Raw genomic sequence first — 23,972 nt, forward strand, 5'->3', positions numbered from 1 at the left:
GCAGAGCAAGGACTGGATTGGGGATGTCAGTGATTTTCAGGCAAAGAGGATAAGCCGTGATCTAATTCCTCAAATTTATGGCTCTCTGGCAAATTATTAAATAGTGAAACGACTCGGCCATAACTCTGTGTTTACAGGGTTGAGAAATAACCCTGACTATGGATTTATCAAGGCTATGGAGGAGACTTAAAATGAAACTTCAGGAAGGTATATCCCAGAAAGGTTATGTGTGGCCTCTTCTATAGCCTGGCTTTGTCATGTTGATTCTGTTCCATCTGTAGTTCTCTCTTCTTTTGCTTATCTCATCTGTGCTGCTCTCTGGACTGTCAGTCTTTGTCTGTCTCTAACCTGAGCTTGATTCCAGCTTTTCCATTTCTCTCAGGTTTCCCTTTTATTTCGAGTTGAAAATCGCATTTGTGATCTGGCTGCTCTCCCCTTACACCAAGGGCTCCAGCGTCCTCTACAGGAAGTTTGTTCACCCAACGCTCTCCAATAAGGAGAAGGTACTTCCTTCAGATTGCCCTATTTATCAGTCCTGAAAGTTGAGTGACATCAGATCCAATTAGGATACAGAAAAGATTTTGAACTTAGTTATGCCTGGGCCTGCTCATGATGAATGTATGGCAACTGATTTTTTTCTCTTTTTCTCTTTTGCATTCAGAGCAAGGGTGAATCCCTAATTTGCGGCCTGATTAAAATATGTTAGCTCTAACTTGAATAAGGTTGATTTGGAGCTCACAGTTCTTAGCTGTGATCCAAAGGCCTATGCATGGTGCTTCATGCACACACCAGGACTTTATCTCCTTTCCTGTTGTAATTCCTTGAGTCCCCCTAAAAGCTATACTTGAGGGTTGGAGGATTCTCTGGACCAGCAATTGATGCAATGTAGAGGGGTGCAAATAGAAGGAAAACCAGAAACAGCTTCTGTGTATGTGCAGAGGTGCTTTCCACTCATGTGTGGTGCAATTTGGATGCTGGCCAAGAGCTTCAGCATTCGTTATTTCATCAGTTGATTTTTTACTTATTTTGCTGGAAGGTGTGTAGTTATGCAATTATTCTCCATCATCTCATGCAATTCTAGCACATGACAAACGATAGGCACACCTGTCCAAATGGTGTAAGCCTGCAGATAGTCGAAAAAGGATGATAGTCATCACCAGATGACAGGAATTATGTGGTGAAAGCCACTCCCTCCTGCTTTTAAGTGGCTAATGCATCTTCATGCTAGAGGAGAGCAGCTTTTGAGCCTCTGAAGTAGTAGCCACTAGAATATGGAGTCTCCTTCTTTAAACTACTATGTCAGTGCTTGGCAACATATTGGGAGGCTCAGATCACTTCCTTTGAAAGATCCATTTTGCTGTGTCATCTAATCTGTCTTGATTTCCTGGATTTCTGGGCTTTAGGCAGTCCAACATGTATGGTGTCATAGTTCAAGGAGAGGTTAGGATTTTATGCAGAAAGTGTCAGGAGAGTTTTTTAAAAATATGTTGGCTATATTGTCATAATACTAGAAAATAGGAATATGGTAGCCCACAAAATATGCTCCATACCCAACTTTAAATATCTTTGTATACTTAATGTTTTCTCTGGTGATATCTTGGGATGCAAGAAAAACTCTGGCAGGCCACATGAATTCACAGGCCAAAGGCTGTCCATCTCTGCCTGAGGGCTGCTAGGGTACAGATCAGTGTTTTGGACATGTGCCATCCACCTGCCTTCCCTCAATCGTGGATGGCACAAATATGTTTAAAGAACATCTTTTCTTGGCAAAATGCATAGATCTGACCATTGGAAAAGTATTGATCTCCTACTTTTCAATGTATTTCATAGGAATCATGCTGGATTCACAAGGTAATACAGATTATTCTCTGAATCTAAACTCGCTGAAAAAGCACTGGACAATCCTTACTTTTTCTGGGGCACATGAGTTGATGTTTAACAATCGCATTATTATCTATGCATGGAGCCACTTAAGCACTCTCAAATATTAACTGGCTTCCCAGACTGATGTTGCTTTCGCACAGTGCGGAAGATTCCTTGCCGATATTATACTTCAGAACTACTGGAGAGACACAGGACATGAACTCAGCAGGGATTCCTGTTGTGATGTTAAAGTTTTTAACTATATGACAGCTTTGTGCTGAGCAGGGGAGCTCACTAAGACAGTCCCCAGCAGTCACTGGAATAAAGAGATATGGTGAATTTCCCACTAAATAATATGCAGTTGCTCTCCACCTGCTGGAGTCAAGAATTACTTTGACAGTTGTCTTGGTAGATCATCTCAATTGTGGTACACAAAGTCATTAAGGGATTCAGTTGCTCAACATGGAATGCCATGAGTGGATCTTTTTGCCACATATTTCTGTAGTATTAGAGGTCTTATAGCAGAAGAGGCTTAAGAAAACCATCCCTAGGAATTACTTCTATTTTCTGTGGCCAAGTTTTGGTAAATGTGTTCTTTCTATTCTCATTAAAGCTGTTAATTTTGAGGAAGATTAAATTTGGCACCGCAAATGTAATATTCATAGTACTTGCATAAACCAAGAAAACTTGGTGTTCATTTTTTATTCAAGCACCAAAAATACTTACCTGATATGTTTTCTTTTGGGGATCTGATTTCATAATCATTGCCTGTTTATTTATATGCTGCTTTCTTAAAAGATTGTGTCCACAGTGGCTCACAATATTTAAAATGAACAGCAATAAATAATAATTCAAACACAGAATAGAAATCATTAGAAATAACTATAATGTTAAGAGTTGACTCAGCTGGGTTTGCACAACATGACAACCCACACTCACCCCATACTCAGCCTTGAGTGTGGGTTGTGATATTGTGTGAACCCAGCTTCTGTGAATAGAGGGAACCAAGATCCAGTGGAGGCTCCTGTGACATTACACATCTGCCCATACTGGGTTAATGTTTATAATGGTGTATTCTTGTTATAGATTTGTAGTTTGGTAAGTATATTTAGGGCGAGAATGGTGGATTTGCATGTGAAAGTTGATTGGATGAGAGAGTGAGAAGGAGGGGGTAAAGTGTATGTGTGTGCTATATAAACTGGGTGCTATGCCACTGGGAGAGAGGGAAAGGGATTTGTTGCGAGGTGGTTTAGATCAAAATAGGATGGGAGAGGAACAAGATGAAATTGGGTTTACATCAGAGATAGGATGTTAGGATTGAGAGAAAGAGGTCTGTGATGATTGTGCAAGGATTTTTTGAGAGTGGTTTTGTATTATGTACAATGGGACCTCTGTTGATAGAGCCAATTAAGAGTTACTTGTTTATTATTCAATAACTTATTATTATAATTAATGAAGCTTTCTTTGTTTATAAAATCCTACATCTCCTGCTCGTGGCTGTGTAAGGGGGAGGTAATAAAGGGAGAATATAAGGTTAAAGCATAAAGTCTGTGTGTCCTCACAGAAAGAGGACTGAGTAAGAGTTGGGCCTGAGCCTTAAATGTCCAGGTAGCAATGAAACCCAGTGGGTATGGGAGAAAGTGGTTTCTGTTTGGGGGTGAGAAAGGGCTTAGAGGAATTCTCACTAGGATAGGGGCAGAAATTCTATAGCTCCCCACTGGAGGAAAAGTGTAGGTTGGTCCTTTCAAATGCTCTCTTCAAGACACCAGGCTCTATCAGGCTCCAAAGTGGTGGGATGGGGTGAGGCAGGTGGATACGTTCAGCCCCTTGTTGTTAGTTCTCCCTGCTAAGCACTCCCGTGATGGATTCTTTTGCTGCAAAGATCTCATGTCCCTTCAGCTGATGGAGTGGCAGACCACTCAGGTTCTCACTGGATACTTCTACATTATTTCAGTCTTGAATTGTTTCCAGCTGCTTGATGTACGAGTCCTTAGTTGCCTGGATATAAAATAGTGAAAAAATCAAAGGGATGGGTTAACTTCTCTGCCAGAGTAAGATCCAAGTGATCACATGTACCACAGATTTCTGATGAACAGGAGAGCTCACTGTCTCAGTACTTCTAACAAATGATTGTGAAAGCATCAACTGCACCATCAATTATGTGGTCATTAAAATATTTTGAACATGCCACCATTTTACCCCTTTGAGGCACTGAGAGCAAGACTTAATAAAATAATTACTAATATTTCTTTGTCTTGTACTGAATGAACTATCGTGCTCATCCATAAATCCTCTTAGTCTTGGAAGAGATTATAATCTTTGTCTGATTGTTAAAATCATAATCAGTGCTAAGAATTGTAGTCCTGAAATTAATCTGTCAATTAATGGGTTAATTTCTCATTTAAAATTTGTGTGTTTTAAGGCCAAATTAGACATGACTAGTGCAGACATGTTTGTTTATAATTACCTGTCTGCTCTATCTATGTATAAAATGGGGTGAGGATGGCATGTGTGTGTGTTGATTTTAACACTGAAAACGGCATGTAAGTGAGGGCACTTGAGACTGCCCTCCGCTTACCTTCCTGTGCTCTATCAATAACTTCAGGCACTTTTCTCCCAACCTGGCTCACTTCTAATGTCAGAGGCAAACTGGGAGAAAGGTGCCTGGAGTGACAGGTTACAGGGAGATAAGGGGAAGGAGACTTCAGTTCTCCTCATTTGTGAACCTGTCTTGATGTTAAATTGGACTTCTTCCACTCCCACCACATTTTATCCATGAATGGGGCTGCCATGTTAAAATCAAACATGGTGTCTATATCACATCTAGTTTAGCCCTTAGTCTTTCATCTGCTATGGGCCAAATGCCAATAGCTTAAATTAATTTGATGCACCTGTATAAGACAATTTGTGTCCTGTAGCTAACTGAAAATCACTTAAATACTGAAGTTGAATAGTGAGTTCCAAAGTTCATATTGATAGTCAAGTTACCAGAAAGCCAACTGACCACAAAACGGCAGCCATCTTGTGCATTAGTTAGCATATAGTTGGAGTTTATCAGGGTATCATCTTCTCCAGGTTAGATGGAGCAAAAAGCACATCAAGCAGGGACATTTTCACCAGATGTGTAATCCAAATGGCCTTTTAGCCCAGCTTCTGACGTAATTGAAGTCAACTTCTACTTTTACATCATGCTTCCTTGAATTTGGCTTTTAGTATTACTGATACCAGAATTAGTCTGTGAAATCCTCTTGTTTCCATGAAAACAAGTCTTGGCTTTATCCTAGGGTTGCTTAAATATATCTATTCCTTCCGTGTGAACAACTGTTTAAACATGTTTTCTCCCAAGTCTTTCATTGCTTGCTAACAGGGCTGCTATATATCATGAATCTCAAAGTTGGAAGAGTAGGTTTCTCCATGACCACTTTTTGCTGAATTCTTGTGTTTGTTGGCAGAGCCAAAAGGCAGTAGAGGTCATTGTTTTTCATGCGGGTTTTTATATTGTTTCACATATATATGGACACTCTGTGGGTGGCTCTTTTTCCCATTCCAGCATACAAACTATCCAAGGATAGTTTGTAATCACAGAACAGGAAGAATTTATTAAGAAATTTGAAAAGGTTTGAATGGTTTTATTTTTGACACAGGGTGGCTTACTATGGCAAATCTGAGAACGTCTATTCTGTTTTGGTGTTCAACCCTATAGACGTTGTGCACTCTAGAAGGCTTAAAGGCTTTTATATGAATGCATCTGATGCAATAAGGCTGTAGTTTTAATGTTTTAATACTTAAATGTGGTCTTTCCCCCCAATTAAATCCTAGGAAATTGACGAGTATATCAGCCAGGCCCGTGACAAGAGTTATGAAACTATGATGCGAGTTGGCAAACGAGGATTAAATTTGGCAGCAAATGCAGCAGTTACTGCAGCTGCAAAGGTAACTCCTAATTACCTATATGCAATGTCTATCCTGTTTCTTTCTGTTGGAGTGACTTTTGGCGTCATACCTCTACGCCACTCACCCTCTTCCTCCGTTGGCTACTCGGTGTTTATTTTACTCCTTCAGGTTTACATGACTCGTTGAGCTGGTTTACATGACACAACAACCCACTGTGGCTTAATTTACCCATGGTGGGCTGTTGCATGGTGCCAGGGTTGTTGCGTTGCGTGAACCCAGGCAGCAGGGATTGTTTGAGGCTTAGGCAACCCTCAAATAACCCTAAAACAACCCACCTGGTTTTGCATGACACAACAACCCACAGCAAGCCAGACAAAAATGGCACCAGCAGGCACCTGGCACAATATGACAGCTCCCATGGATAAATGAACCCACTGTGGGATGTCGTGTCATCATTCTCTTGTCTGGCCACAGATGTCTCTCTTATGCCTTCTTCCTGCCATCATACCTTCTTTTCTGTTCAAAGCTCTTAATGCATTCTGAATGATGCAATGCATATGGATCATTGTAACTAGCTATTGTGTCTTAAAGGGCCAAGGCGTTTTATCTGAAAAACTACGGAGCTTCAGCATGCAGGACTTGACTTTGATTCGAGACGATGACACCGTGCATTTGCGGAGCCCTGAGCCACGTACGCGTACCTCTGCTGCCGGCCTTCTTGAAACTGTTGAAGATTCAGGTGACAGCAGCCAATTCATATTGCTCCTTGAGTGCAGATAACGAAGAGTTGAAGCCTTGGCGGTAGAAGTTTAAGGGTGCTTCCAGATAGAGGGCTCTAGTGCTAACAATCAAAAGGCATTGTGCAGTTGTTCTGTCTTTTCCTCCTTAATGTTGTTTTCCTGGTAATAAAAAGGATGGAATAAGCAGTGGGGAAATATGAGAGGGCTACAAACAGAAGGTGGTCGTATCTGAATTCTTCATAAAAATCCATGAGTGAGACAGGGCCAATTTTGCAATAAAAGCCTCATCTACATGCACCCTAAATGTTTAGCATTAGTGGAGGATAGCTATGTTGCTGTTTCACAGTAGGGCTTTGTATATCTTAATATTCCACCCCCTCCCCCAAAAATGGCACAAACTAGGGAGAACGTGTCTTTATTGCTAGAAATGTTGCATTCATTGAGCTAGTAGCTCATACTCTCACAACCACATTCCATGTAGAATTCATGTATTATTCTCAGTTGGGATGGACACATTGCTTAGGGAAAGAATTCCCTTTTACACTTTAATTACACCTCACCACCCAGGTTTAAATCCCCCTTCCCGTGCCCTGGTTCCAGCCTAGATTGGGGGTGGGGCAGGGGGATTGGGGAAGAAAATCCCAAGCATGGGATTCAAAGAGGTGTTTGACTTCAGATCTTGTTTGACCCTGAGAGTTTAACTCTACTGTTTGTGTAGAGACAAGGCTCTCTTTTCTCTCCTCCTCACCTCCAAAAGCCTCATCATCAAGGACAACAATTTGCATATGAAAATAAGAGGCAGCCCTACTATTGGTTTTCTTCACAGGTGCGTCTTGCTATTCTTCATCAGAGGAGATGACACTAACTCAGAGACATAATGGAGCCCAGTCTGATGCCAGAACAGACCCATCAGATGATGATACAGGAGACAAAGTTCCTAAAAGGACCCAGAGTCTTAAAGCTCCTAAGAAAGTGACAAAGACTGAGGTGAGCTTGTGTGTAATTGTTTGCGAATCTGACAATTGGATCCTGTGGGTGTAGCTTGCTCCTCCTTAAAACACAGGGAGAAACACTGCAGTTCTTGCATTGCCTCTTATGCTACCTGTGTTCTTTGGTCTGGCACACTCAATCCTTTTTAATAGCTGCTTCCCCTCCCTTGCGCGTGCGCACACACACACACACACACACACACAGAGGCACCAGTAAGTGCCTGTGCCTGCAAGTCAGCCTAAGTTAACCTTTTGCTGTACTGAAGTACTGTCAGCAATTAAAGGCATGTGCACACCATTTGGTAAAGAAGTACTTATAACTTCTGCTTTAGTGCGATCTAAGAAGTAGCATTACTAAGGGTGAATGTGATGGGATGTCAGCAGCCATTTGATTGTCACTGTGTCTACTCCATTCGTGTATCCAGCAAGAGGTGGGGCTGGTGCCTAATTTTAGCATCAGGTAGGGGGCTGGTGAGCGAAGCTGAGCCCTTTCTCATCCCCTGCCCCATGCTTCATTGACTGAATTCCACCACCCACCCACCCCAGACCAGCGCTGATACTGGAAGTGAGCTGAACTGTGAGAAAAGTGCTCGGGGTGATGGATCATATGAAGGAAAGAAAAGGAAGGGGAGATTTAGCTGCCTTCTCCCATGTGCCCTTTTGATGTTAAAATTGCACTCCCTTGCTTTATACATGAACAGAGTACATGCATGGACAAGCAAACGTGGCTGCCACTGTTGTGTCTTGTTTGTCCTTCAGGAAGTATCCAGACTAGCAGTTTTAGCATGATCTACTGATAATACTTGCACAAGGAGGGGGCATAGTCAGCACATGTGCTCTGAGCTGTCACTGTTTGAGCTCTCCTTCCTGATTTTTCCAGTGCAAAACCTATTACCATGTTAAAGAGATGCAAGGTTCCTCATAACTGGTATGGATTTAAATGCGGAGGTGGTCTCCTTTGTGGCCCCATTCAGCACATTTGGTCAGTTTGTGCAGAGTGCTTTTGCTGCCTGCCCTGGTCCCCTGCTAATAATGCATATCATTGGGTGACAAAAGTGTGCTGTGGCTGGCTTCCTGCAGGGATTGTTGGGAGTGTCTGCAGATCAGAGGTACCCAACTTTCTACTTGGGACATTTTCTCCACATCTGGACATGTCCTCTGGAGGAGTTGAAATTGTATTTTTGTTAAATCTAGTGGCTTTAAAATATTGCCATGCATTCAAGATTTTCCAAGGTTTATTTCTGGAAAAATAAGTTTGAAGAGCTGGTTAAAAAAGGAGGAAATTGGTATAAAGGGGAGAAATTGGCTGAAAACCTCAATGCCATATTTTCTCCAAGTGAAGGTTCTTTTGTAGTTATATTTTTATTTTATTGGAAGTTTTCTGTTACTGCTACTGTATAGCTGACTTGTTCAGTCTGAATTCACTAACTGAGCTGATGCAGCAATAGTATTAATAGCATTAAGAGGGTTTAAGAATCAGGTAGCAATTGATCAACATTTTCAACAGTGTCCCCTTAGTTCCAGAAGCAGTAGCTCAGCGAAGAACCTTACAAAGCCATTTCAGGTTTTTAAAAAAATTCTTCTTGTCCTGCAACTAATTTAATGTCACCTCTTTCTCTTGCTTTGCAGCCCCCACAAAAAACTGTGAAAGCCCGCCCTAAGAAGAAAGTTACACCCTCTAGTACTGCTGGCGAGTCAGCCTAAGGACACCCCAGCCTGTCTGTCCCAGGGCTCTTCTGTCATTTTGAGGGGCGCTCTCCAAGGAAAGGGAGCTGAGATCATGTACATAACAGCTACTGCTTTGTAGAGCTCATTCCAAGGCGAGGGTGACTGAAATTTGGCACAAAGATCAGAGGATGGCCATCCTCAGGAATTATTTACTCTTCATCACTGTGATGGAGATAATGCTAATCTGTTTGTACATAGCCTGTTGCTTTGGGATTCCCTCTCTGTGTGTAACCCTAATAGGGAAACTCCTTGCTGGAACAACTCTTTAATCAGGGTTAGAGCCGTCTTTGGCAGAGAGGCTGGAAAAAAAAATCAAGACTGGTGCCACTGATATTCTAATTGGAGGTGGGGATCTTCCCATAATATTTCAGCATTTCACTGGATGTCATGCTGTAGCTGCTGTGGGAAATTGTTAGGAAGTGCCTGAAGCGAAGTGACTGGTACTGGAAACTGGGTCATCCAAACTTGTATTGGCAGGAGAAAGAGACAGAAGTGATGGTTTGTTTGGTGCTTTGCAACATGGGCAATGGGACACTTGTGATGACAGTGGGATTGGGTAAGGTATTTTTTTCCGGGGGGGGGGGTTACAGATGTTTTGGGGAGGGGCTGAAGGCAAGAAAGCAAGTGGCTGGCTTCTTTACCAGTATCTGGTTCCTGTTTCTAAGCAGCCTCTTTTGCTTGAGTGGAAGTGTTGTGACTCTGCTGGTGGTAGGTGTTGGGAAGGTAGAAATGTTTGCATGTGGGGTTTTTCCCAAGTAGAATTAAAGTCAGGGAGTGAGATGCAAATGTAGATGAATGGCTAGGAAAGCCATATGTTGGGGGCAGGGCAGGCTGTGTGCGGATGCCTGAGCACTTATCAGTCAGTATCTTTCCAAAGAGTTGGAATCCTGAATAGTCACTGTTTAGCAACCAAGCCTTTTGGCCCCTATTTCAGAGTTGCCTTTATATTTTAGATTTTACAGGTCAGTCTGTTTTCTGTAAGAACTTTTCCAGAAAGGCATGTGCGTGGAAGAAGTTGGAGGGTAGATAGCTGGATGGTACCCAAGTTTCTGCTGTGTAAACTATGCTTTATTTGCACTGAGAATATAAGGCTGGAGCTTGATCAGTGTAGTCTGGTGGGTAGGCAAAAATAGCAACCCTTTTTGTAGCTTTTCTGAGTGGAGTCTTATAAGTAGGGAAGTGATAGGGACATTCCTAATGATTCTGTGGGTGGACAATGGATGAGGTTATGTAACACTCAGGAACTACCCATTTGTACCACTGCTATCTTCCACACACACACTGCTAACTCTGGTTACTTTTTAGAGGCAATAACATGTGGTATATGAGGCCACCTAGTGTTTTGTGAAAATCAGAGCAGGCTTTTGTGCAGTACTCCAATCAAATGAATGAATGAATCCTGAAAAACTTTTCTGTTCCAAACTTTTCTGTTCCAGCTTTAACATAGCTAGATATGAGTATCTTCATCTAGGACTATAGTGCAGGAATATTGAAGCAACTAATATATTGATCAAACTTGCTATTTTCTAGGCTAGCCCTTAAGATTAATTCTTTTCTGAATATGTGCCAAAGCCGCCAGCCTTTTAAAAGGTGGAGCAAATATATGAGATTTCAACACTATAGAAACCAGGTTTCAGTAACCCTCACTTGCTTTAGGTTTATTCACAAGACTGTGGAAGTGGGTGGCAGTGTGAGCTGAGTTTGGGTGTGCGACAAAAGGTCTTGCAACTGCTTCACTGTGTGGTTTAAATCATTTCCCCCCAGCATGGGCTGACATTTACTGCTTCCTAAAAATATTTGCTCAGAAGTAAAGCTCTTCTGAGTTCAGCAGGACTTCCTTTAAGCTAACTCTCTTACTTCGTATAGTTACAGAGTAGGGAGGACCTATCATTAAGATTACATTGGCATTTCTGTTCATTCTCTTACAAATCAGTTACACATTTGCAATTGTGTGTTGCACTTCTATCTTAGACACCTGGCAGTTCAGCCTCTGCAAGAACAAAGAGAAGGAATGATTCTCATTTTTGCCATTCTTTTTATTTTGCAGCAGCAGCTGTTTAATGCCAAAGACTTGGCAAATGACAGAAGACATTTCATAATTTGTCAGGCATGCAACCCTAAATCTCAGATTAGCCTTTTAGTAGTTGGAAGATGACTTTCGTTTGCTGAGTGTGAGAATGTATAAACACATTGTACGTTTTACACAGCTGATCACTTTTTCCTAGTACTGTGCAATTTTTCTGAAGTGGTTTTGTTTGAATTGGCAGTTACATACAGAACAGCTCCACTTATATTTAGAAGATGATTGTGGGGGGGGAGTGCATTTGGATGCTGGCTTGGCTGTAAGTGAGGCCTTTATATTCTGCCATATTAGAATAGGGAGGACATTCTGCTCCATAGTGAAAGTAGCACTACTTTATCAAATTGCTGTTTATGTTTAACAACACATTGTGGCTTTTGTTTGTACATATGCCTTGCGTTTTTCACAGCACGTATATTAGAGTCTTCCAAGAGTCCTGTGTGAGGCAGTCATTTTGCATAGAAATTGATGAGCGAGGATCATGGTTAGCAATACTTTCTTAGATGAATACAAGGTATTTTAGCAGTGACCATCAGCTGTGCTTTTAGGGAGGTGCAAGGCCCTAAAGTCGGCATATTTATTTTATTTTTATTTATTAAATTTATATACTGCCCCATAGCCGAAGCTCTCTGGGCGGTTTACAAAAGTTATAGCACTGAATGACTTCACTTAGGTCCCGAGACAACTTTTACTTTTTTGAATTAGCCCACTGGATGTGCTTGTCACAAGTGGGTTCATCTTCCCACCACATACTTCATGAGACGAATAGTAATTCAATAGCATTTTTTGTTTCTTTTAAATGTCCTACTTAGCGTTTATATATTTGTATCCCTTTACTTTTCAGACTTCTTATCTGTTTTCTTTTAAGAGCATCATTATCTTAGGGCTGGGCCACATTCAGCGTGATGGTTGCAAGTAGAGCAACCCATGAGAAGCTCAATAAATCTCCCATTTTTGCTGCCTGCTCAATGCTGAAAAATGGAGGGTGAGATTGTCAAGCACCTGGCAAACCCTAATATATGGCTGCTAGGTTTCATTGGGCTTCATAGCTTATGTCATGCTCCTCTGTATTAGTGGATGTCACATCTCCTTACCTTCTCAGTTGTTCTTCATAGGGTTTTTACTGTTGTTCTTCATAGGGTCAGTTGTTCTTCATAGGGTCTTTACTGTTCTGTGCCACATGGGAAAAACTTTAGTAACTTATAAGATGTTTCACATAGCTGTCCTTCTCTGTGTTTGGAAGACCAGTTTAGCATGATAGTGTGGAGTGAGCAGGATTACCAGCATTGAAATGCTCTTTGAAGTTAATTCATTTGAGGTGGACTCAGGCCAAAGCACATGAGACATTAAATATGTGGTTTAATGGTAAATAGCAGCTGATGGATGAGGGGAGCTAATAAGGTTTGGGATGTGGAATGAGGAAGAATATTTAACTCTTTCCTCATACACTGCTGTCCCAACAAAAATCCACCCTGCTATTCAGTATGAGAAGGAAGCTCCCAAGGCACTAATGGGAGCTTAAGATGGAACACTGTAATGACCAATAGTATAATGGAGCCGGGGCTCACAGGGTTGAAGTGTGGGACTTTTTGATTAGCAGGGATGATGACACCATCTACCACTCCACTCAGATTTCCTTGTTCCCTCTGAGCTTAGCTGCAATTCTCACAGTAGCTGGGTGGGGTTGGGGAATTGTGTGTGTGTGTGTGTGTGTGTGTGTGTGTGTGTGTGTGTGTGTGTGTGTGTATCCAGCAATAAACCTATGTGTACATATACCACCCACCCACCCACATATATAAATATGGCTCAACACAACTGCCTGCATGTTGGACTCTCCTTGGGGGCATGGCTGTCGGGACCATCCTGATAATGAGTGCCTACACTTCAAAATTTACAATTACTCCATTGCAGGGTGAGCACCATGGCTTTTGAGAAAGGGTGAATCCCATAGTCATGCACTGTGGTCCCGATCAGTCCTTCATTCCAGCAGGTGCTATTTACACACATGATTAACATCACATGTAGTTTGGCCTCAGATAACCTTTTTAACAGTCTACTCACAAAAATGTTAAGATCTCCTTAAATGAAGAGGTTTTTTCACCGTTGACTGTTGCTACCTTAAGAAACTTTATTATAACTAGCCTACAATCCTGTGCACACTTACTTGGGAATAAGTAGAAGTTACTTCAAAGTAAAAGATTTCACCATTAGTCACTTTGGGCTGAAAACTTCTGACAATGAGATTATCAAGGGAGAACTGCAATACTATATAAATGGCGACCTGATTTCATTGAATGTTAAGCTCTCTGTCTGGACCTCTGATTTGCATGGAGGTTTATGGTGGAAGAATTCAAAATTTGCTTTTAGTCAGCTAGCTCCAGTTACATAGTGGAAACACTACTGGATAATCTCAGGCAGCTTCACTGAAGTGCAGAGAACCTTCCATTCCACAAAGCAGGGTTGGCAACCTGGTATCCTCCAGATGTTTTGGATTATAACTCTCATAATCCCTGACCTTTGGTCATGCTGGTTAGGGTTAATGGGCACTGTAGTCCAAAACATCTGGAAGGCACACACAGCGGCAATAATATCCTACTCTTCCTGCATGCATACCACAGCCTTACTCCATTGTTGTTTTGGGACAGTAGGATTAGAAGGCTCAGCGAGAGAACACACACAACTAGCAGAAGATTAATGTTACAATGGTGTTATAGCCAGGTATTGTGAGATAGAAATATAGATATAGATGCCCTACATGTTTATATAGATATAGATGCCCTACATGTTTTAAGCCAGTGCTGCTCTTCTTTAGGGAGAGCAGCATGTAAAACAAAAAAACCATTTCCTCCCAAAATCTATATGGTCTTCTCGATTCCAGGCAAAAGAGTGTCTTCTAACATTTCTTAGACTTCTAGAGTGAGGACTTTGTTACTATTGCAGGGATAGCCCCTCATTTTTCTGCCTTTTGCTTTCCTTTTCTTGAGTTATGACCATGCTGGATGTAGCATTGGGACCTCATGGGGCTATTGTTGTTGCACCAGGGTAACAACCAGTGTAATCTTCATATCGTAATATCTAATGGAATGAAAATGGATAAGGTATTATCTCTGAACCAACTTCTATTGATATAAGCAAACACAATCATAGAAATTTCACAGAACCCTGCATTTGGGAGCAGCTGGCTTACTGCCAAGTCATTCCTCTTCCACTGCTTTTACGTAGATCCAGGGCTCCCCAGCAAGCAACCATCTGTGTTTCCTCTGGCTCCTTTAGCTAGGATTATCGGGATCCAAATTAACTTTAGTGCTTGTATTTCCAGATCTCTGCTGTGTAAAAAGGGACAGTGCTACTGCCATCCTTTTGCAAACATTCAAAATGCCTTGTTTGGATTTGCATGGCAGATCAGGAACAGAACCAAGAATGGAGTCTCATTATGTTGATTACCAGCCATTTTCCTTATTTGCTGGAACAGGCAGAAGTGACGAGGACAGTATACAGCAGCCATAGATTCCCCGTTGCTTGCTAGAGAAGCAGCAAGAAATAAGTACCACTGGGTGAAGCAAACTAGTTTTAAAAAGTCTTAGCCCTATTGGCTGATCAGTCAGGCCTCTGCCCTGTTTTTGTTCAGTTGGAGCTGATGTCTTCAGCTGTTCATTCAGTGTTTCATTGGCCAGTGTCAGGTTCTCAGCAAAGATACTGGCTGACTACAGACAATAGATTTTCCAAGAACTGGAAAGAATATTATGGAGTCGTACACTTGATTTCCACCTCCCTGCACTGCCATGATCTCTGGCCAAACTGATTTTTCAGATTTTGTAGCATTTCAAGCAGTCTAGGGTTCGGAGGAGTCAAAGCAAGTGCTCAGCATAAGCAACACTGATGCAGTAGGCATGCCTATTTTGATGTGACTATTATGGACCGTCTTCATCAGAAGTAACTCTCAATCATGCATCGTGTAGTTATGGAAATAGTGTTAAAGGTTTTCTGTTTTTCAGTTGTGGAAGGATGAATGTTTATCCACATATATAGCTCTTTAGAAAAGAGAATGTGAATGTAAGGCTACCTCTCCCTCTCAGCAATGCCCCACCATTCAAGAACATTTTTTTCATTCTTTAAAAATATTTTTTCCTCGGGAGTGAAATGGACTAGACAGCAATTGCTAATGTTCTGGTCTAATTAAGTTTACCCCTACCTTGACTTCTGTGGGACTACGGGAAGCTGTTGCTATTAGGAGTTAGACTGGGAATAAAATAAACAGACTTCCTCCTCCTCAGCAGGGCCCACATTCTGTTTTGTACAGTTATCAAGCTACTAGCATTCGACTGGGGCTAGGTTCACAGTCGCAGTGAAGGGGAAGCTGCTTGCATTGCTCCAAATAAATAATTGCCTGTACACAACAACTGTCTGAGCTGGTGGGAAGGGGAAGAATGCCTTAACTGCTGAACAGGACAGGACAGGTCAGGGAGCTGTAACTTGTTAAACAAGTGATTCGAGGAAGCCCTCCCACAGGGTAGATGTGACTAAACTGAGCCAAGGAAAGGGGATTTCCAAGGAGATGGGATAGCAACCAGTTATTCTCAGGATTTGTTTAGACTCGGAGGATGAGTCAGCTACATGAACTAATAGAAACAGAGAAATAGGCAGCCTGAGTGAAGCCATTTCCTACTCTTGTTGAGAGAGACATTCCCAGCCACTTTGCCAACATAGCCCAGCTGCTGAACATCCAATCTTCTCTGCTGAATGGGTGATGAGAAGCTCCTCTAAGCAAGCTTTCCCACCATATTTCATTGATCAAGTTCTTATGTATGTATACTAGCCCTGCTGACCCTGCCTGCTGAAATCAGATTTTAGAAAACAAATTACCCTTGAATGTATAGCATTCTTTGTACCTGCTGCATTGACAGCTGGTGCTTTGGGTCTTTGTCTTTCATCTTGCAGTGAGCTCCTTGGGGCATTGCTGTGTCCAGCAGGAATTACATTACTATCCTAGGAAGGATTTTCCCAGGATCTCTTCCTTCTCCAGGAACTCCCACTCACTCTCCCTGGAATTTCTCCTGGAACATGCATCTTCCCCTCCGCCTGCAGATGGAGGGGATGTTCACAACCATGGACACCTGAGAAGGAGGTTTTGTACCTCAGTCCCTAAGAAAGCATATGTCCTGTTGCTTTGCAGGAAAGAAGTCATTAGTCTCCTATGGAGAGAACACACAGTTCTCTTTTATTACTGTATATGGAAGTGGTGCATTGTAGGAAAAAAGTCTTTGGTAAACTACCTTCTCATCCCTGTTCACTTCTAAGTGGCAATATGTATCTTATGTGACATCTGACTTATTTTGAAAATATGGTGTGGATAGCAGAGGAAATGTTAAAAGCATATTGTAGCTGTGTGCAAATGCTCTGGAATCTGTGCTCACACATTGAGAACATATATCAGTCTCCCAGAGTCCGGGTTACTTTATCTACTACCAGTGTAAGTACCCCAGAGCCTCTGTGCACATGCACTTATCAGTATTAATTTTGAACCTTTAGTGGTGTTTTATCTGGCTAACAAGTTATTTATCATTTTGTTACCTGAGCCCTTTATAAAGCTGTGACCCAATAAGAAAAAAATATATTTGAGTACAGTTAGTTTGCATGATTACTTGAGTGCTTTTATACTTTACATACTGACTAAAATCATATCACCGGGGTGGGGGTGGGGCCACAACAAATGTACTACATTGTTTGTTTGAAGGCCACAGAATGTACTTCAATCAGTCTATCAATCAACCTCTGGCACAGCTTCTGCATTGCATCTCAGTAGATAGATCACAACTAGATTCCATCTCTCTTCCTGTTCAATACCCCGAACAGATCTTGAATTTATTTTATTTAAATACTTGTCACTTCGGAACAATGGTGGCTGAATTTCCCCCTTCCTCAACAGAGTATTACAATTGTGGAGAGGTTGCAGTCTGGGACCAAAGTATTGGGACCAGTGGAACCAAATGTGTAGTGGGATTCCAGAGGAGGAGAAAAACGTTTACAGCTGCCACCTGAGACTGAAGTCAACCTTTCCTGGAAACACTCTGGGCCAGAATGATGAACTTTGACATTAGAACTTTGAATCTCTGAGGATGACGGTTATTTGAACAAGTGTTTTGTAGCAAAGTCCAGTATCAAAGCTGCTAACTGTCTGTTTGCAATGATAAGTTGGAATCAGAAATAATATGGAATGTAGACAAAATATATATGGCCTCTGTCTCTTCAATATTGTAAGTACTGTAAACATGCATCTGTACTACTGATCATAACTTGCATTCTTCCACCAACTGGATTGCTTACAATTGTGATTTCAGAATTTGGACCTCTCCTCTCCTTTCCACAAATATACCAACAAGTATATGTTTTCATTGAAAACAAGTAACCAACATTGATCTAGGAAAGAGGCTGCTCTTTTACACTGAAAGTAAGGGTACATGTGCAGCCAGTTCAGGCCAAATCTCCCTTGCACCCTATAGATAAAAGCCCTCTTCAGAAGTTCACCCACCCCCTGTGCCATTATAACCACTTGAAGGGGAGAGTGGGGGCAAGCCTGTTGGCTCTATTTCTCCACGTCCATGTGACCTGTCCCGGCAGCCCTGAATGTCTGTAGTGGGCTCTGTACTCTGTGCTCTCTGAGCAGTGTGGGAAATCAGGGTCCTAAATTTCATAGGCAGCCCACAACCAGTAGAGAAGTCTTCCTGCTGCATAAGTTAGCCCTCCAATTTGTGGAATGTTGCAAGGATGAGCAACAAGGATACGATGCAGGGGGCAGGACCAACATCTCCATTCTTCCCTTCATGTGATTCTAAGTACATAGAGGAGGAACATCTGAATAGGCTAAAGCTGTCCCTAGAGCCTTCTTTAAGATTTCAAGCCAATCTCTGATGCAGCCACCCAGAGAGCTTCGGCTATTAGGCAATATAGAAATGTAATAAATAAACAAACCACCATTGGGAAATACCACCTCCCACATTTATAGATCCTACACTAATAAAAAGGGAAGCTTTAGCCATAGCATGATTTTTTTAAACTTCTGGTCTCCGCTGCCTTTCATTTCAACAGAACATCAATAGGTAATATATACAACTGTTCTTCCTATATTGTGAAAGGTTTTACACGTTGCATCATGGCTTTTTACAAATACACTTTCCCTGTTTGGAAAGTCAGGATTTTTGTACCTCTGATTGAGATTTGAGTGGTGCTATTCATGCATGCAAAAGGTTTGCAGCAACCTAGTGCCTGAGTGCTGTCATTTTCCCTTGTATCCCCCCACCCTCTCAATTGGGGGCCAAAGTGTCATTCCATGCTAAGCCAATGCCTGTAATGCAAATACCAAATATTCTGACAAGTACAACTCTGGTTAGTCGAATAGTCCAAATACAGGACTTGATTTTTATTGTGTATTTAAGATAGCCATAACACTTAAGGGGAAAAGACCTGAACACTATTGAAAAAAGCCTCACCAAAGGCTATATCTAGGCTACCCTATAACAACATTCTCAGGACATTTTACAGCAAGTATTAAAATTATTTAAAATTCATTAACAAAAAGAAAGCAAAAGTATAGCATAAAAACACAAGTTGCAGAAAATAAAACCAGCTTAAACTTAAAACAGAAAGATGAACTGGGAAAATAAAAAGGTATTTATGTGACATAACACCTAAGCTGGTGCCAGATGAGCCTCTCTGGGGTGAGCATTTCATAACTGGGGTTCCGGGTGTCTTTACAGTGGCACTTTGCCTGCTCGTCCCTTAAAAAACTTGCGGCATCACAGCTACGGGGTGGGACCAGTTAATCCCCATGGCTGGAGGGAGTGCTGGCTTTCCGGCAGCCATTCAGCTCGTGGAGCACTCCCCCTGCTCTCTGCCCTGCCTTCCCATGCTCCAAGCAACTTACTGCGGGCCTTGATATGCCCCCAGAACGCCCCCAGCCTCAAACCGATGCAAGGTCACCACCAACAGACAGTGGAAATGCAGTATGGACCTCAGAGCAAAAGGGGAAATTGTAAGTCTGTGCCTTTTCAAATGTGTAGTTTTGGGGGAAAGCCTAGTGGTGGCTGTGACTTGGCTGCTTGTTGTATAATCAATACAGCGCCACTGCGCAGCCACCTTGGGGTAAATTGAGCATATAGACAACTCTCCTGTCCCCTGTAGCTGCCACCTGACTTGGCAGGGCACTCAGAGAAGAGCCACTGCAAAAGATCTCAAGATCCACTAGTTATCTGTAGATCAGGGGTGCACAACCATTTCAGCTTGAGGGCCAAATTCCATTTCAGAGAAGCTCTCAGGGGCTGCATTCCAGTGGTGGGCAGGGCTGAAGGCAAAGAGGTGGGGCCAAAATGCCAGCATATTTTTAACTTAAAACTGTCAGTGCCGTTGCCTAAGCCTTAGGAGAGGCATTTCAACCTTTTAGAATGGGAAAGGATCCAGTGGTTGAGGGAAAGGAGTGTGACCATTTGAGGGATGCTAGTGGACCAGATTTGACCCTGGGCTTGAAGTTCTGCACCCCGATGTAGAAAGAGGCAGTCATTCAGGTACTCGGGTCCCAAGCCATGAAGATTTATTTATTTATTTATTTATACATTTGTATCCCACTCTATATATATTAGGATGTCAGGGTGGTGTACAGATAAAATCATACAAACCATATAAACCAATAAATATGCATACAGCTAAAAACAAATTAAGCTAAAACCAGTATAGCAGATCCTAAAAGGTCAAACCTAGCACCTTGAATTAGGCCTAAAAATGAACAGTTCTGCGTTCCACAGTACTCTTAAAACAGCTTGAAATGGCTAAATTCTGGACCAATATTTGAAAAGTTCTGATTTACTTATAGGAACAAGGGGTGTTCATATTAATAGTGACCTGATGATTACCCCTTCTCAAAAAGGGACTTGGAAACCTGGCCCAGATGGGGAGAATTTGAGATAATTAGGAGCCTCAAAATATTTTATGTGTGTGTACAAAATAAATATGTTTGATAGGGTGAATGACACTGCCCTAATATAAAATGCAGGATTATGGATTTGAACATAAATGTAAATGATTAAGGGTCAGTCAATCTCACATTTAAGATAAAAGGTATCATCTGTGAGAAAAGTAGTTGTTTCCTGGCAACAGATCACAGAGCTTTTATTAGCATAGAAGAAAATAACAGCTTGGAGAAGTGGCTTTAAACGTTTTGGGAAGTTGTTCAATGAAATCAGAGGTGGCATTTTGAATGAGTTATTATTATTATTATTATTATTATTATTATTATTATTATTACTATTATTATTATTATTATTTCGTTTAGCAGTATCACCACTGAAGTATAGTAATAATCATACTAAATATATTTGTAAAGGCTGTCACACAATTAAAGAACTGATTAATTGTATGAGTTGTCAATTGATTAAATCTGCATAAATTTGCAAAAGAGAAAAATAGTTGTAAAGAAAAAAAATGTTTTTAGTTGATGCACAAATGTGTTGCAGCAGCAGACAAGGTCTTAGAAGAGGCATTTCCCATTCTCTCATGCATGGGGGCAGGGGGCGGGAATTGTTTTTTAAGATGGCCCTTGCCACTTGTAGTTTTTATTATTTATTTACTGCTTTTAGACACCGCTTTCCTTCCACCCATGGCCAACTGATAAAAATAGTATAATAAAAACAGTAATAACATAATCAAGTATAAAAAATAAGCATTACACAATATCCATAAGACGACATTAAAACCATTAGAATCATCAAAACAGGGAAATGATAAAAATCCCATGTTAATTTAACAACAGTCCTTTAAGAAGTTGAGAGAAAGAAGGTCAAACGAGGAAGGGAATTCCAGGGAACACCTTGTCTAATGTACCCACAAATTTAATCTGAGGTGGAGGTGGATCATGAAGCAGAGCTTCCTACACAGATCTGAACAGGCAGGCAGGGTCATGCAGGAGCCATTTCTCTAACTACTTGTATTCAAAATAATTATTTAATCTTCTGACTAATTAAGGGAGAGCACCTATTTAGTCTATTATTATGCTTTTAATCAAGTAACTGGTCAATTGGCTAAATGCTGCAGTTTTAGCATCATTTATTGAGCATCAATACAAATATGCTGTACAGAGCACTTGGCCCAAAATCATCCATCTCTTGGCATGATCAAGTTTATGTCCGATGCTGACGAGCTGAAACCATGAACGGTGGTCCTCGTAAAACCTGAGAAGGGCAAGAACTGGAGCAAAAGAAAAGAAACACTGTCTTTCGAGCAGTTTTGAAATTAAGTGAATCCCTACTGCTTGAATATGGGATATTCCATCTATTTATGGGATAGATAAATATTTGGTTATTTATGTTGATATTGGGAAATTAAGGTACTGTAAATCTCTTCAGCATATCTCAACAGTCGTTATGGCTTGAGCATCATTCACCTAAACCCAAATATGAAAACACTGGATTTTCTTGTCCACCAGAGGGAGTAAGTATCACACCTGCTGAAACTTTGCTCAAGTGCACAACCGGTAGGTAGTAGATGAGAGTGATTTAGATAATGATACAGGCTGAGAATCTGAAATAGCTTTTATGTAAAAACTGTACCTTTATGTGTAAAACTACTAATTTTACAGTCCGTTTAAAGTCACAGAGGGGACCCTAGGATGAAGTTAGTTTTAGCCTTGGTTACAAAAGCCTTCCCAGCTTATTGGTAGTGTTAATGAAAGACCCGCCCGTTAAGTATGCTTAAGAGTTTTCATTCCCATTATTCTACATTTTTCATTCCTGCAGTATCCAATCAGCCTGTAGAATGCCATCTCTACAGGGAGGGGCTCCACGCATGGATGTGTTTGTTTGTAAGCCTACTGTAACCATTGTTTGTACTTGTAGCTGTGCTGTCTTTATTTCCCCCACCCCTCTGAATGCCAGTGTGCTCCCCTGGGATAGGGTGGGTGGGTAATATTTTCAAATGGATCCGTCTCTCATGGGGAAAAAAGAACCAATTGTGAAATCTAAAAATATAGAAGTATTTAATGGTTTCCAGGGTAATAGGTGACCATGGTAACTAAATGCTAGCTTTGTGATCTGATGGAGGACAGTTTTTTTTAAATTAGAAGATATAGCCAATTAACTGTGCAGAAAATTTTCTGGAGAAAATATTTTGTATTAATCCTGTAGATGCAAGAGATGCATTCTTGTGCATCGAGACAGAGAGGCTGTGATAAGGTGACTTTAAATTAGTGTCTTGGTGTGCGATGGCAGGGGTGCTTGCTCTGGTGTTGCCTGAAAAGAGATTTCTCCTCTTGGAACAAATGCTCGCTATTGCCTCTCAGCCTTGGTGTTGACATTTAAACACACACAGAGATTTCAGAGCCTGAAATTCTCATTGCAAGGACCAAGCAATAGAAAGGAAGCAGGATACAACTTAAATTCTCTAATGAGATAACTGCATTGTTGCTGCTTCCACTTTTGACCTAGATATTTATTGAGAAAACAAAAATCCCAAAACATAGTTAAGAGATGCAGCTAGAACATTTGTTACCATTTCCTGTACCACCACCCGTTTCTTTTGCACCTTGCCAATTCCGTTGCACACCCACCACTTGAGCAATGGTGAATTAGTGCTTTTGAGGGGCAACCCAAAATGAGTGGAACACCAGTTCCTGGAAGGGGGCAAAGTTCAGCTAAGCTTCCCCCTTACACAAATGAGCATTTCCACTCATTTCAGGACTTGCACCCGAAAGCACTAATTCACCATTGCAGAAGTGGTGGATCCGCTTGTGCAACCAATTTGCCAAGGCTGGCTGTGTGCAGAACAGAAGTGGTGGTGAGATCCATGCATTGATGGGCAGGATTGGAGTCTGCCCATGACTTGTGTTAATGACAATCTATTTCTAAGGAGGGCTGAGTGCTAGGGAACAAATATCAGAGTGGCTGCATTTTAGGAATTTGCCCTCTTGTCTCATTTCTAATATAGGCATCAGATGATTTCACATTTCTAGGACAGTTTATCAGAATGTCTTACTACAAACCTCCAACAGGATCTTTGATGTGATGTACCTTATGGTTGCTTCTGCTGTTACTTTTTTCCTTTTATATATTGAAAAGCACAACGTAGGAGAGAAGCCCGCAAATAGTCACAAATGCACCTCTTCACTGAGTGGGAATGCTGAGATGTGAACTCAAGGACTGTTCTGAACTGAAACTGCTTCTATTTCTGTGTTTTTCTTCGTGGTCTCTGTGTATCAGGCATATGGGCTCTGTGCCTGCATGGAGCCCTGTTGGGGAAATTTCTGTAGCTGAGGAATTTTTGGCAGTAACTGTCCCAGTGCACATGCACGGTTCACCTATTCCCTCAGTTCTTTTTTGACCACCATTGTGGTAGCCTCAGAGAGCACTTTGTAGTACAACTGCTGAGGTGCTGTCTTCTACGTTATATTTCTGAGCTCTTGCTTTTTCTTCCCATTACTGTTTTGGAATTTATTTGTTTATTTTGTGTTCACAATCTCCGCAATCACCCACAGGCATATGGCTGTGAGGGGCCCATTTTGGAGGTGTGTCTGTTGTGGCAGTAAATTGCCTCCCACTGACCAGCACTCTTTGCGCTCCATCACACATAATTTCCCCCCTGCTTTGTCTCCGTGTGGTTGTTTTTTACCCTAAATGTTATTTCACTCGTTTGCTCTTC

At 41.5% G+C, this 23,972-nt stretch overlaps 1 protein-coding gene across 1 annotated transcript in view; it reads left to right on the forward strand.

The window, feature by feature from the left end:
• The window catches only part of REEP2 (receptor accessory protein 2), a 34,307-nt gene extending 22,444 nt beyond the window's left edge, over window positions 1-11,863 (forward strand). Inside the window, exons 4-8 of the mRNA XM_063121024.1 lie at window positions 383-503; window positions 5,683-5,796; window positions 6,349-6,496; window positions 7,324-7,484; window positions 9,116-11,863. Coding sequence (XP_062977094.1) covers window positions 383-503; window positions 5,683-5,796; window positions 6,349-6,496; window positions 7,324-7,484; window positions 9,116-9,190 — 619 coding nt within the window. The 3' untranslated portion in view covers window positions 9,191-11,863. The remainder of the gene's footprint in view (window positions 1-382; window positions 504-5,682; window positions 5,797-6,348; window positions 6,497-7,323; window positions 7,485-9,115) is intronic.
• Window positions 11,864-23,972: the final 12,109 nt, after the last annotated feature.

The sequence above is a fragment of the Elgaria multicarinata genome, chromosome 3 (assembly GCF_023053635.1).
Source record: "Elgaria multicarinata webbii isolate HBS135686 ecotype San Diego chromosome 3, rElgMul1.1.pri, whole genome shotgun sequence".
In the NCBI taxonomy this organism is placed as follows: domain Eukaryota; kingdom Metazoa; phylum Chordata; class Lepidosauria; order Squamata; family Anguidae; genus Elgaria; species Elgaria multicarinata.